Raw genomic sequence first — 14890 nt, 5'->3', positions numbered from 1 at the left:
TACTTAAAGTATACCATAAATATATCTATCCTTGTGGAGTGTTTAAACTATTTTTTTATGGCCATACCCTACCTGCATCACAAATGCATTTCTTGACAAGTGCAATGGTTAATGATTCAGCAGATAGTAAAGCAATTTTTTTCATAAAAATTAATGCAGTGGAGGAGGGGATGCATGCAGGGATTTAAGAAATGCACAGTTTAAATACCTAAGTACGGTGCTTTGCAACATAAGATTTTTTACATTTACATATCCCCAAAACACTGCCCAAAATAGTGAGATCTTAATGGTGTGAAAGCAGAGCAAAGACGAGAGTGATGTGTAGGCACACACAAGGTATTCTATGCATCTCTTTTAATTCTGGTGTGGTACTTATAGAATGTATCATTGAAGTATGAAAAATACTGTGCCATATAGTAGCTTATCTGTTTTCTCATCAGTTATTTTAACATGAATATTATATGGTAAGGAGTAGATATTCACCAAAATGCATGGGAAGACCCATAAATACGTGGACATTCACATGGCATCCATGACTGTTACGCCAGCTGCAGCTTGTGGAACACATTTCAGTACAACTGGGCGGCTCAGGGGGTTTTTGACAGAAGATGGGTGCCGAAGAACAGAACAGCGAGTAGGTGCTGGCGGTGACCAGGGCAGGACATGAAAAAAGTGGTGGAAAACAGAGATGACGGACAGACGGCACCTGTAACCAGCACGTCCAGAGCCGGTGACAAACCAGTGGCCACTGTCAGCCTGGGGGGAGGCTGCACCCCAGGCAGCCCCTGCGGCGACTGAGTCCCAGCCTGGGCAGCCCCAGTCGCCGCTTGAGGCCCAGCGACCCGAGCCCTGCCGTGCCAGCGTCGCAGGGGGGGAGGCTCGCTGGGCTGTGGCCCTGCCTGGGCCCCGTGGAAGGGGGGGGGGGCCCGACGCCCCGAGGCTGTGCCCTGGGGGATGGCCACCCCGGCCGGCGCCAGCCCGCCGCGGCCAGGCCGCCCCTTCGGCCTGATGCCAGGCCAGGCCGCGCCCCGGGCCCCACAGAACCGCCCGGGCTGGAGAGGGTGAGGCAGCAGCGGCGGGCACCTGGCGTGGGGCTCTGCCCACCACCCCTGCCGGGCTCGGCCCGGCCCCCATGCGCGGAGAGGCCGGGGCCAAGGCGGGCGGCGTCCCGGGGCGGCGCTCGGCTGCCGGGGAGGCGACGAGACGCCGCTCCGGCCGGCGGCGCCCAGCCCGGCCGGCGGGGGGCGCCCTGGCGGCAGGCCCGCCCCTCCGCTCTGCCCTGTGGCCGGCCAATGGGGAAGCGTCGGAGGCGGGCCGTGCCGCTACCTCCCCCAGTTGGAGGCGGGCGCGTGGCCGCGGCGCGGTGGGGCCGGGCAGCGTCAGCAGCCGGAAGCCGCCGCTCTGCGACGGCGGTGCCATAGAGAAGTTCTGGCGGGGCGGCGTGGGGGCTGAGCCGGGTGGTGCCCGGTGGCGGGGCCGGAGCCGGAGCCGGGGCCGGGGCCGGGGCCTGCGTGAGGGCGAGCGCGGCGGGGCCCGAGCCCCGCGGGGGGCGGCGGCGGTAGCGCCATGGCGGCTGAGGGGAAGGTGACGGGGCAGAGCCAGGAGCAGTTCCTGCTGCTGGCCAAGGCGGCCCGCGGCGCCGCCCTCGCCAGCCTCATCCACCAGGTGCTGGAGGCCCCGGGCATCTACGTCTTCGGGGAGCTGCTGGACATGCCCGCCGTCCGGGAGGTGAGATCGGCGTGGCCCGGCCCGCCCCGTGCGGTAGGCCCGCCGGGCCGTGCCCGCGGCCTGGTCTGGAGGGCGGCGGAGCCTGACCCTGTATCTCCGCAGCTGGCCGACAGCGAGTTCTCTCCCGTCTTCCGCCTCCTGACCATCTTCGCCTACGGCACCTACGCGGACTACCTGGGTGAGGCCGGGCCCCGGGGCGGCGGGGGCACAGCGCGGTTCAGGGGCCCTTTCCCCTCCCGGCGATTCTGGTCCCTCGGTGCGGAAAACGTGCCAGAGCCCCAAGCTGTTGTAGACCCTCACCCAAACTGCCCTCCTTTGCAGCAAGAAACATGCCTCCATCGCTATGGCCCGACAGATGCCCGATTGCAGTTTGGGCCTGAGACCACTGGAGTACCTGACAATAATTAATACTACCATTTGCCAGCCGCTTGGGGAATTCCCAAGAACATCTTGACAATGATGTTTTTGAGGGGCAAGGGGAAAGACTTAGGTATTCACTGGGATGTGCAGACCTCCATAATTAAGGCACGGGCCAGACAGGGTGACTTGAGGCTGAAGGGAGGAAAGGCTGCTTGGAAAAGGTCTTTTTGAGCTGAGAATTAATGGGGATGTCTTGGCAAGATGAAGCATTGCTTGGGGGATTGGTGTGCAGAAGCTTTAAGAAAAAGGTATGGTGCAGATGCTTCTGTGCAGGGCTGGGAAATAGAAAATGAGGTGTAAGTTCTTATACCCTGTTCTTTCCCCTGACAATAGCTGAAGCAGCAAACCTCCCTCCCTTGACAGAGGCTCAGAAGAACAAACTGAGACACCTGTCAGTCGTCACTCTGGCTGCCAAGATCAAGGTAGTGGCCCTGTTTTTCCCTGAGTTCTCCTTGTACTGGGATTACCTCATGCTAGTTACCATCATGTTTCCACAGTGCATCCCCTATTCAGTGCTGCTGGAGCAGTTACAGCTGAAGAACGTCCGGCAACTGGAGGACCTCGTGATTGAGGCTGTGTATGCAGATGTGCTGCGAGGGAGCTTGGATCAGCGGAACCAGCGCCTGGAGGTGGATTACAGCATTGGGAGGGACATCCGGAGGGAGGAGCTAAGCACTATCACCCGCACATTGCAGGAGTGGTGAGGAGGAAGCCCCCAATACTAACGCCCAAAAAAGGTTGCAGGAGTAGCTGGTGGCTTCCCTGGATCCTCTGTGTGTCGCTGGGGGGGGTAGTGTTGTGAGGTGGCCTACTCGATGCCCTGTCCCGTACTCCAATGGAAAGTAATTTTCCAAAAGTAGTGTTCCAAATTCCCCTGTTTGTTGCTAGAGGGGTGATGAGACCACAGCAATCCTTTGCACAGTCCTGGCTGTTGGCAGGAGGCTTTCTGAGTATATATCTGTAGTTTCTAACCTCGTGTCACTTTGTTATTTGTCCCCCTCCCAGGTAATAATGTCACTATGTTATTACAGTGGACTCCTGCTCCTGTGTCTTCCCTGCCTGGTGTAGCTATCACCTTCTGGTCTTTTTGGCCTCTAGAGTTTAAATCTGTCATCTTTCACGGTTCTTTCTATGCTGTGTAAATTACCTGGCCTGTTCAGTTCTACATCTTCTCTCCAGGTGCCAGGGCTGCGAGGTTGTCTTGTCAGGCATTGAAGAACAGGTTAGCCGGGCCAACCAACATAAAGAGCAACAGCTGGCACTTAAGCAGCAGATAGAGAGCGAGGTGAGTGGGCTGAGGAGGGAGCAGCCAGTGCCCCTCGCTTAAAAATAGCTAGAACCAGTACCCTTTGGTTGTCACAGTCTTTGCTCAAGTAAGGCATTACCTTTTCCCTAGGCCAGACCGCCCAGGGGCTTGTGCCTGAAGAAGAGTCCTAAATCAGCTTAACACTTCTCTGCAGTGCAGAGGTCTGGACAGCTGTTAGCTCTTTTGTTTGACCTGAGCTCGCAGCTCTTAAATCCAGGGCTTGCTTTCAAAAGAAAAAAAAAAAAAGCAAACTACAAAAAAAACCCAAAACAAACTAAAAACCATGGGAAATTCCTTGATTCTTGCTTTTCTGCTGTTGCAGGTGGCAAACCTGAAGAAGACCATTAAAGTGACAACAGCAGCCGCCGCAGCAGCCACATCCCAAGACCCAGAACAGCACCTAACAGAGCTCAGGGAGCCGGCCCCTGGCACCAACCAGCGCCAGGCGAGCAAGAAAACTTCCAAAGCCAAAGGGTGAGGAGTGGGGGCAAACAAACAGAGCCACTCTGTGTGTGTGTGTGTTCAGGAGGTGAATTGAGGGGGGACCTGTTTCAGAGCAGTGAGGTTACTGACTGCAGGGGTCTGCTCCCTGGACATGGGATGGTCAGATATGTAGTCCCAGCTGAGCTCGTCTCCTGCTAATTTGGGGAAAGACCTCTGCAACTCTTGATCTGAAGCAGAGTTCATAAGCCTTCCTTGTGTTCTCATCTTGTGAAGAATGTCAGCTGCTTTTCTTGTGTGCATTTAGAAAAGGAAGTCAGGGATGAGCCTTAGTGTCCACTCTGAATTGTTTGGGTGTTGTTTTTTTGTTTTGTTTTTGTTTTGTTTTTTTTTTCTCTCTCCACAGGCTCCGGGGCAGCGCGAAGATTTGGTCTAAATCAAACTAGTTGGATCTCCCTTCACAACTGGGAGGGTGAGAGGAAGACATTTGGGGGATGGAGGGGTAGCAAGGGTCCCAAGTGTGATGCTTCTGAGCTCTTCTCCGAGATCCATCTTGCCAACTAATTCTCCTGCATGTTTGTTCTCTTTCCTATCTTCTTTACTGACTTTCTAGGCAGTGCCTCCCTCTTCATCACAGCATTTCATACTCTAAGCTTCCATTTATATGCATTGCTGTTTCCCCTACCCCTCAAGCCCCCATTGCCACGGCCATGTGTTTCTCTCTGTCTCCCTGTCTTTTGACAGGTCAATTTAAAGAGTCATAAAACTGTGTCGGTCACCTTTGCACTCGCAGAGTATCACAGAAGCTTGGAAAGAGTGCACTGGTGCTCAGCAATCACTTTGGCTCTGAGACCCTTGGGATGCTTTGCTCCAGGATGCTTTGCTCCAGGATGCCATCTTTGATTGTTTAATCTTTGTTTTGCTAGGTGGGAGGGTAGTTTTTGAAGGGATTCTTTTAAAAATATATAAATATATTATAAATATATATAAAACAATAAAAATGTAGATCTATGGACATATCTATATAAACTTGTGCTCCTGTGGTGGTGTCTCTTTGTCTCGTATACTGATTCTGGATGTTCCAAAATAAGTAGTGATATTGAGAGCCTCTGTCCCATTTCTGGGTGGAATACATCCTCAAAATACTCACTTCCTTTTCCAAAGGACAGTGCCATAGTAGCTCAATAGAGCTGGGACGAGAGTCCATAAAGTAGGAATGAATCGTGAATCTTATTTAAAGAGCTTCTTGTGTGATTGATTTGCATCTGGAATGTTCAAAAGAGGTGCTTTTCAGGTAGTCTCAGAGGAAGGTGCAGAGATTGAGCAAAACTGTCAATACTACGTGCCCAGTGATCCTGGACAAAATGGAAAATGATGTGGGGGCTTGTCTGACAGAGTTGAAGGGAACAGAGCCAATGCCCATCTGGGTGACTTTTCATGGTATAGATGCTGCTTAAGCCATTCTTGGGTGATGTTGGAGTCTGGTTGAAAAAGATCTTTTTAATTAAATTGACTCCTGTGAGATGCCCAGAAAAAAACATGAGATTCTTCAGAGGATGCATTCTTGAGACTGGCTTGAAGCCAAGTCAGACGAATGAAAGTGTCGCACTGCTGTTCCATGATGGTGTACACTGATACAAATGTAAATTGACACTGTGACTCCCACCCTGGCTTGGTTCTGCCTCTTTTCTTGTGCCATTGCTAAAATTTGATTCCCTGAAACTGGGTGTCTGTGTGTGAGCAAACCACGGGAAAATTAATCCAACAAGGGAAAGCCTTGATCTTTGTCTGCATGGACTTTTTCAAGTCCCTGACCTGGGTGAGTTTTCTTCTGGGTCAGCTCCCTGTGCAGACAAGTGAGAGCTGGAGCTGAGGCAGTGTAGGTGGGAGCAAGCCTTGTTAAGGGGGGGGGGGGAGGGGGGTGAGACCATGTTTGTTTTAGTGGTAGAAAGGTGTGATGTCATCTTAATACTCAAACACCACAAAATGCTGGTTTGTGCAATATTGCTGTTTTACTAATTCTGGACTGCTGTAATACAGCACTGACCTTCAGTGGGAAACCCCTGTCACCTGAACCCATGAACTCATAAAAATTTCAAGCAGCTTTCTTCCCTGTGTGTAAGGTCACAGGGCAGGGCATACCAGCCAGCTGTGCCAGGGGCAGGGATGTGCTGAGCTGTCCTGGGGCCACTAGCTGAGGTCTCCAGGAGCTAGGGCAGCCCCACACCTTTCCCCTATCCTGTGCCCCAAGGCATCAAGCCCCTTAGGTGCAGTCATCTGGCAAGAAAGTGCCAAGTAGGAGAGGTTTGGCATGAAGTTGTCCAGACGAGAGGTGCAGATCTGGCTGCAGGAGCGCATAAGGGGCAGCTAAGCCGGGGTTGTCTCAACCCACCTAGGGAGGTCTGGCTAATTTGCAGCAATAGGGAGTCTACTTGGTGAGTCCTGTTTTCCATAAGTTGCAGGGAGGGGTTGTGACAACGCTTTCAGCTTTTGTTTAAATTACCTCAAGCCTTCCTCCATCTGCATCGCATCACCTTCATCTGTCTCAACGAGGAGAGTCACTGTGGTCTCTGCATTTGCAATTGTCTGCAAGAAGCAATAATGTCTGTGTGCACCAGATTCTCCCACTCCCTGGGAAGGGCTAGTCTGGGACTGAGGTACCGAGGGGAGGTGATCCCTGGCAAGCCCTGAGCACCTGCCAAATGTCTGGCACCTCATGCCCTTTGAAAAAGGAGCTGCTTGCAAAGCTGTTGGGGTGTGATGCAAAGCAGAGAGCAGAATGGGCTTGGGATGAAGCTGAGCAGCCAGACAAAGCATTTGTCCTAACAACTGGCTGAGGTCCAATGGGAGCTGGGCTGAAGCAGTGGTTGTAACAGGGCTGGATCTGTCTCCAGGGAGAGCTGAAGTTACCAATAATGGAGGAGGATATTTGTGCCCCACAAAAGTCCTGCTGCTGCTTAGGAAGAGCAGCCATAACAGCTCTTTGTCCCAAGTGTCTCAGCTCCTCTCTGACCTGTGGGCTTTGCTCTCTTTAACTGCACTGTGGCTATTAGGCACAAAGAGTCTTTTTAAATACCTGAATCCACAGTTTAAATCCAGGCTGCAGATCCCAGGAGCAGAGTTGGAAGTGCTGTGAGTGAGCACTGAGAGCTCCGTGCCAGTCACATGTGATAGGCTTGTGTGAACACCCTGCACAGCACACAGCAAGGCAGAGCAGCACCTGAGCTCCTTACACACGCTGGTATCAGTCTTGTGAGCACAAAAACCTATGCACGTGTGACAGCAACCAGAGCGTGGACCAACACGGGGTCCTGGGGGGGCTTGTTGCACCAGCCCTAGGCTGTGCTGAAGTCCCAGGCTTGGATCCTCACTGCTAAATCACAGCTATCTGGAGTCTGCCTGTGTGCTTCTGACAAACTTTGTTTTGTGGCATCTAGCTTTCCCCCCTCTCCAAGGCTCAGGTCCGATAGCGGTATTTGCCAAGCACAGCCACAGGCCTTGTTCCCCCTTCCCATTTTCTTAGTTGCCCCTCTCAAGGCTGGTTATGTTGTGGATTTCAGAAGGGTTTGGGATTAAATGTATTTGTTCAAGGGGCACAGCTCTGAAAGTCTTCCATTTTGTTTACTGTTCAAAGGGAACACCTTTTAAGACCTCCATTAAGAAAAAGGAAGCAGAAGGTAGCAGATAAAATTACTTCAGACCTTTGGTATGACTGAAAAATAAATGAGAGGTGTGCAGTGCAGAATGAAAATATCGCTGCATATTGCCTTGCCGAATGGCAAACAGCAGGCAGGAGTATAGGTTTCCCTTTGCCCTTCACCTGAAAACCACACTTTTTATTTTCCTGCTCACTTCAGCCGTGACTCTGAATTTCAGTCAGAGAGGATGTGAAGATTAATTTGTAAATCACTTTGCAGATGGCAAGAGTGAGGTAAGTACTGAGCATTATTACTATAGGTTTTCATTTTTATTTCAAATGTCTTTGTGTTTTTAACCCTGTTTTCTCCCAAAGAAAAGACTGGGAAAACGGACCCTGAGTAGAGCAGAACAGAAATACCTGGACACATGACACTCTAAGCCCTGGCAGAGGACTGAGGTTTGGGGGATTGTAGAAGAGAGGGTATGGAGAAGCATTCATCCCAGCTTGAGGAGCAGATCTGCCAGCCCTAGCACAGGAAGTGTAATGACTCTTGCGCAGTGATGCATTGCAACCACTCTTTGGGTATTATATGTGGGGCTTTCACATCTGGATTCAGAAAAGGGAGGAGGTAGGACAGGACCTCCCTGTCCCCCATCCCTACTCTTCCAATTCACACCTGGCTGGGGAGAGGGATGTCTGAATTTTGCCAGCCGCCCTGTGCTGAGAGGTAGCCACAGATTCTTATTAAGAATCATGGTTAATGAGGATAATTCTTTGTATTGCATTACTGGGGACACCATTTCTTCTGGGGCCCTTGCTGCTCCCCTTCTTGAAGGTGATGGGGTCAGGCACCATGGTGCTGGGCAGCCCAGCGTTCTCTGCAGTGCCCATCTGTACCTGGTGAAGGGAGAGGAGTGTAACAGCTGGGCAAAGATCCTGCAGGACTTGCCCATGTTCTCCCCATCCTCCAGTGGTTTATGCTGGGGGACCTTTGGACGTAGAGGTGGTCTTTTTGCTCAACGGCCTTCAGCACTGCTCCCCTCAAAGGGAGCCAACATTTTGTTTATGGGGGTTGCTGAGGCCGCCCTTGCCTCTGTTCTTCAAATGAGACATATGCGGGGTATTTTTTTGTTTGTTTTTTGATGAATGGGTGGGCTGGTGTGTATCAAAGTACCTGTCAAACATTACCAAGCCTCCTTTGTGCCAGGCCACAATGGCTGGGGGGAACATCTCATGACAGCAGGTTCCCCAGGCTGGTCTGGCATGACCTGGGAGGATGGCAGGCCTGCCTCTGCCCAGCAGCAGGATATGCGCCCACCACCTCCATCCTCCCGTGGGTCCCCAGTACCAGCTGGGGATTGCATGCTGCAGCATCCTTCAGGGCTGTGGGAACACTGCAGAGGTCACAGTGACACTGGCCAGCTTTCCTTTACTGGTCTGCAGGATGTTCGTGCGGCTGTGTGGTCCCCCAGAGCTAAAAGCGAGGATGCCTCACCTCTGCTCTAGCAGGGCATTGACTCACCTCCTGTCTGAAGGCTTTTTGTGGAAGGTGAGTGCCTGACAGTCTGGTCTGTTGGGTGAACTAACACAGATGGATGGGTGTCCTGATCTGCCTCCCACGGGGCTGTACCTTCTCCCAAAGGCTCCTTGCTGACAACAGCCACTGGACGAGGCCTCCTGGCATGATGCCCTGGCTCTGCAGGACTACAATGCAATGCAAGGTAGAGTAGTCGAAAGAGTCCCATGGTCCATGTCAGCAGCTGCAAATGCATCTCTCAGATCCCTGACATCCTTCTTGACTCCTTTTTATGCCCTGGAATAGCTGCTTGTTTTCCTTCTGTGACCCCTTTCCATCTTTGCCATCCTCTCCATGGGTGTCTGTCTGTGTTCCCACCCGCAGGGCTCTTCTTTCCTCATCCCTTTTCCTAGTACTAGTCAGCACTTAGCTGCAAAACTCAGAAAAAAACACCTGCTTTCTCTACTGGTTCCTCAGCCACCCACCTCTTGGGTGTTTCTCTTCAGGGCTGTTCCAGTTTTCTGGGAGCATCCCTGCCAGTGCGGTGTGGAACTGGGCTGGATATTCCTCTGCCTCCTCTGCTGGTGACAGACTCTTCCACTGCTGGGGAAAGGAGTTAATTTGCAACAAAATTCTTTGTGCAATTATATTAATGTTGTGATGAATTAAATAGATATTGAAATGTCAGCTGGATTCAAGAGCCGTGACCCTTATATACAGGTAACAAGAATGTCCAGAATTACTGTAGCACTTGTGCATGCATTAAAAGCAACTCTAAGCCCTCCTGCTCCAAAGCACAAGTGAAGCCCCAGCCCCTTCGGATCAGGAGAAAATATTCCTGGGGAGGCTTTGCCCTGTCTCCTGCGGGATTCCCTGCATCTGCTTCTGAAGCATTTAGCACTGGCTTTCGGATGTGGGAAGATGGATGATCTGTTCAGTGGGAGCAGAAATGAGAAGGAGGCTCCTGGTGACTGAGTGTGATCTCTTACCAGTACAGTCTTATAATCCCTTGTGAAAGCTTCTCAAGTGCCAACCAAAAACTGGTTAATGTTATTGTCCCCAGTAGTCCACTTGGCAGGCTGCCCCAGAACCTGACTGCTCTATGGTTAGAAAGTTTTTCTAATTTCCAGCTTAAATGGATTCACAGCTAGTTTATATTCTCTTGTGCCTGTGCCAGTATGGCTTTAGCTGAAGCTGTTCTTCCTCCCTGGTGTTTATTTCCCTTGAGTATAGACTTCACTTTGCTTAACTAACCAAACCAGCCTCCTCATCCATTGTGAGCTCTCCATACCTTGTAGGCTTGGTGGCTACCTACAAGCTTTTTCTTACTTGCACTTCAAATTAAGCTTTCTTGGCTAGAAATGAGCAGTTCTCTTCCACAGGTGAAGTCTTGTAGCACAGCAACAGTAACACATACCTATAGCTACTAGAAATGCCTCCCAGATTGCGTGTCTTCTCCTCAATGGCTCAGCAGGTCCTTACAGTTATTAAATGATTCACTGGTGATCCTGAATCTTTCTTCTTTTCTGCTGGTTATAATCAGAGGGTCCAGTTTACAGCTAAGAAAGTCTTGATTTTTAGGTCCTGTGTGCCTTTTTGCTTTTACTTTGTGCTACTAACTTTAGTCCCTTTGCTGTTACTGACATCTTTAAGGCCACCTACGTCCTCCTGTGTGATACCCTCATCCAATTTGGCAATGTGTCTGGGTTTTATTTATTTACTCATGTAGTTATTTTTTGCAGTCTTTGTTCTCCTGTTCTCTTATTAGTAAGGAATGGGTATCATGAGGCTAGTATCTTTACTTCCAGCTTACCTCTGATCATTATGGCACCAGCAGTTGGAGATAGGTAGTGTCTATTCTATTCCCCTTCCTTTGTATCTCCTTTTTTCCCCCCTAGGTTTGTATTAAGTGCCCTCAGGGTTTATAAACCCAGCCAGCCAAAACAGCCAGATGTGAGGAGGTAGTGGAAGTAATAATAACCTAAGTGGAGTGTCCCCATGGGGACATTTTTTGAAGTGTTGTCTTTAAAAAAGAAAATTCCAAGGAGGAAAAAAAAATAGTTATATTTAAGACAGGACTGAAAAATACAGTCAAGTCATTTTTTTAGAGTGTTTTGGAAAGTAGAAAAATGTTGCAAAATCAAACAAGTGATTTTAACCCAGACCCTGTATTGAGGTATGTTTTAAATCCTGTTGTTCTCCAACACTGGAGTCAGTGCCACAGGAGTGGCATTTGCCTGTGGGATTTTACACTCGTGCCCCATGGAAGTGCACATTTGTTTCCCAAACAAACCATTGTGCCCACAGAGAGCTCAGTTTCCTGCAGCTCGCTCTGTGGTCCCATGTGCTTTGAAGTCCCCATCACGTCACCAGGTCTCTTCTTCCCCTTCACACCCTCCCCTGCAGTCGAGTACTGTGCCAGCCTGCTTTCCTCTCCGATTCATAGATTTTTTAAAGCCTGAAGGGACAGGTATAATCACATCGTTTGGGTTCTCAAGTAGCGAAGAACTACCTCACCCCATTCCTGTGCCTGCTCTCCAACTTCTCTCTGGGACACCCCATCTAGGTTTGGAGTAGCAAGAAATGGAAAACCCAAGTATACTCTAACGATCACCCTCTCCCATGAAGGGCTGCATCTCATTTCCAATTCCATCATTACGTAGTTGCAGGTTTTCTGCTTAGGTTAAAGAGCCCTCTACTGTCAGAAATGCCATTCCCACACAGGTAATGCCAGCCTGTGCTCAAGTGGAATGAGCTCAGACACAAGAGTCTTGAGTTCATGTGATCTTGTAGTGCCAGTAGTGTTTCCAGGCTTCAAGTCATCTTTGTTGCTCCCTTCTTGAGTCCTTCTAATCTTTGTTGTCTTTTTTAGTGTCATATACTCAGATTTCACACAATGGGTTCACTACTGCGATACAGGGGAGAAACTTTACCTCCCTTCTTGGTGAACGCAGGCTAATGCCTCCAAGCATTAGCCCATCTCCACAGCTGAGGAATTATGCAAGTAACATTCATTTACTTGGTTATCTCCCACTCCCCTAATTCTTTTTGGAGTTCCTCCAGAGTTTCCAGAAAACAGTCCTCCATCTTGAAAGAGCACAGACTACATTTATGTTCCTGGATTAATGTCTTTCTGCTTTCACTGCAGCCAAAAATACTTACTGAAAGCTTCATCAGCACTGGTTTAACATCTTCTTTCAGATCATTAATCACATTACTAATGAACATCAGCTTCAGAACAGCATCCTACTAGAAATAATTTCATTTTCTGGGGCCTCTTTTTCCCCTCATTACTTTAAATCTATCAGTGAACTAAAATTTGTAATATTGGCCCTTTTGTTATTTTAATAAATATTTTTTTTTTAAAGTCAGGGAATAGGCTTGTGTGGCTAAATAAGATACCTTGTGCTGGTGTAATCTTTAACTTTAGGTTGCTGTAGTGACTTTGTTAACCCAACCCATGATTTAATCAGAAAATACTACAGCTGTTGGACAGGAACAATTTTGAGAAAGTGAGACTGAGAAAATTATAAAACCATATACATCCATTTTTATTTTAAAATTTATTGCATTTTTGATTGCTTATCTTGACTTAATGTCAGTTTAACTGGATTACAGCTCTGGATATCATCTCATTTACTGTTTACAAATATTGGCACAAGGTTATTTCTTCAGTATTGTACAATGCTTTAAAAAGTGCAGTGAAAGGTGCACAGAGCTTCAGGGCTACCAACAAAAACATTTGAGGACAAAGTTCCTGCTAGCTTTAATGGCTCTTATTTTCATGATAAATTTTCAAATACAGAAAACTGAATGTACAACAAACAAAAAACCCTTAAGTTTATATTCTAGTTGTGTGTAGCTAATGCACTCCCATCCGAGGTTATGTCACCCATCTTTCTACCAGTGTTTCCAGCTTCTCTCCAACTCTGCCCCCTGTCCCTTTTAAGAACGGCAGGCCCCTCTGTCCCCCCCCCCCCCCGGTGCCCTACTTGCTCCTTAGCAAGATCCAGAAGCACCACTGAACTGCATTGCTTTGGTGGTTCAACTAGTCCCATTTGAAGATGACAGCTGTGGGAGAAGGAGTGAGAATGGATTTTGTCTCCATCAGATGGATAAGGATGACTTGGAACCACACCCTGTGCACCTTAAACAAACACTGTTTGACTTTCATGTTGGGAACATCCAACCTCCTCTTTCTCCATCCTGCTGGAAGAGCTGTCACAGATGTCTCAGAAATGTTAAGAGACTCGTCCCAGGCCTTCCCTTTGCCCTGATACAGCAGGTGGAGTACTTTTAACAGGAAACCATTTCACTTGAAACTGTAACTAATGGGAAAAAATTAACCAGACATAGGTGTGGTCTAAACACCAAAGTTAGGGTGGTGTAACAGAGGTGGGCTTTCTGATTGCACCCGTGTTCTCGTTTTCAGGCAGCTCAATTAGAGCACTGCTGCACACACAGACTCAGGCACCTGCTTGCAACTTACAGCTTCTCCCAGCTTGTCTAAAGACAGAGGAAGAGGAGTAAATCATTGGTTGTGCGCACATACCTTTTTGTTGTCTGTGCAATTTTCTGCATGCTCTTCCATTGGATTAATAACCTATGTCAAAGATCAGTAAGTGAATTTTCATCAAACCAGAGTACTGGCGAATGGGAGAGCCCCAAGCACAACATGCAATCACTCAGCAAAAGGCACCGGTGGCAGTGCATCTTACTCCCGCTGGGATACAGATCTGCCCTCTTTCTCCTTGCCTTCACATTCTCTCCTCTTCTTGAGAGTCCCTCAAGCCACTGATCGAAAAGCACTATCGTGCCCAGATCGATGCCAACCTGGAGCAGCTGAGAAGGCTTCTTCAGCAGAACCCCATGCAGCAGGCAAAGAACAGCCTCCCAGGACTGGACCCAGGACTGAAGGAGCCAAGGCAGGTTCCCTTCTTTGGGAAAAAACCTCCTGCTCTCTGAAGTCGGAGGTTAACATACCATGTCAGCCTCGGGACTAGGGAAGGGGAGACCCTCCCAATACACTTCCCGTACTTACTTTTTGGTTTGGGATCTTTAAAACTCTCTCCTGGGCTCCTGTCTCTGCTTCCCAGCCTTAACACAAGGTCCTCCTCTAACTGAACCTCTTTTCCATTTCCCTAGACCACCAGAGCCTTGTTAGGCCTGGAGAAGGCCGAGACCTTGGAAATTACTGTACAGCAGCTGGCAAGGCACAAGCAGATGGGTAAATCACACCCCCTGCCACAGAGTGTACGCAAGGGTCCCAGATCTGTAAGCAGGACGGCACCCAACAGGGTGCAGAGGCTGAATCCAGCTAAAAGGATTAGGGATTAGGTCAAGATTAGGAATTCCATGCCCAAAGAGGAATGGATCCTCGCATCTTAAAGGTCAAAGTTAATCCCCACCACCACCACGCCCTTCTCCCTATTCTCTCTCAGACATTGTCTCAAAGAATGGCCAGGACTTCGTGGCTGGTTACCACCACCATCTCGATGCTGTTAAGCACCTTTCTGAGCTCAGATGGTTCTTTGCTGGATCAAAACACCAGGTCCCACATCTTGCATCAGCTCAAGACTACCACTGAGATGAAGGCTGCTGTTGCTCTTTCAAAGTCTGACAACCCCAAGATGACTTTTTCTTCCACTAAACCTCTCACAAGCCCTGCTTTTTTCTGTGTAGCTCCTCCTTCAGCCTTGCTCTCTTCAGGGCCTGCCTTGACTATGATGTCTCCTGAAACTCAGTCCACTCCCAGAGGCAGCTGGCTTATCCAAGCCCTCCAACACTTACTTCACTGTCTCAACTGAGATCCCTCCCTTCACCCTCCCAGATGCCGGAG

The 14890-nt window shown here is 49.4% G+C and overlaps 1 protein-coding gene across 1 annotated transcript; it reads left to right on the top strand.

The window, feature by feature from the left end:
* Nucleotides 1–1366: 1366 nt before the first annotated feature.
* COPS7A (COP9 signalosome subunit 7A) lies at nucleotides 1367–4924 on the top strand. Its single transcript, XM_072879940.1, has 7 exons — nucleotides 1367–1728; nucleotides 1831–1906; nucleotides 2482–2570; nucleotides 2646–2848; nucleotides 3328–3433; nucleotides 3777–3928; nucleotides 4302–4924. The coding sequence occupies exons 1-7, from the start codon at nucleotides 1567–1569 to the stop codon at nucleotides 4339–4341; spliced, it is 828 nt and encodes a 275-aa protein (XP_072736041.1). The 5' UTR covers nucleotides 1367–1566; the 3' UTR covers nucleotides 4342–4924.
* The last annotated feature ends 9966 nt before the right edge of the window (nucleotides 4925–14890 follow it).

Source organism: Ciconia boyciana, chromosome 1 (genome assembly GCF_034638445.1).
Source record: "Ciconia boyciana chromosome 1, ASM3463844v1, whole genome shotgun sequence".
Classification (NCBI taxonomy): domain Eukaryota; kingdom Metazoa; phylum Chordata; class Aves; order Ciconiiformes; family Ciconiidae; genus Ciconia; species Ciconia boyciana.
This window is presented reverse-complemented; position numbering and strand designations above follow the sequence as displayed.

What these genes read in the sequence shown, in the direction of transcription:
- COPS7A (XM_072879940.1), top strand. Translation starts at nt 1,567, where the DNA reads ATGGCGGCTGAGGGGAAGGTGACGGGGCAGAGCCAGGAGCAGTTCCTG. An exon ending in ACATGCCCGCCGTCCGGGAG is followed by an intron (nt 1,729 to 1,830) that starts GTGAGATCGGCG and finishes GTATCTCCGCAG; the next exon opens with CTGGCCGACAGCGAGTTCTC. An exon ending in AAAACTTCCAAAGCCAAAGG is followed by an intron (nt 3,929 to 4,301) that starts GTGAGGAGTGGG and finishes CTCTCTCCACAG; the next exon opens with GCTCCGGGGCAGCGCGAAGA.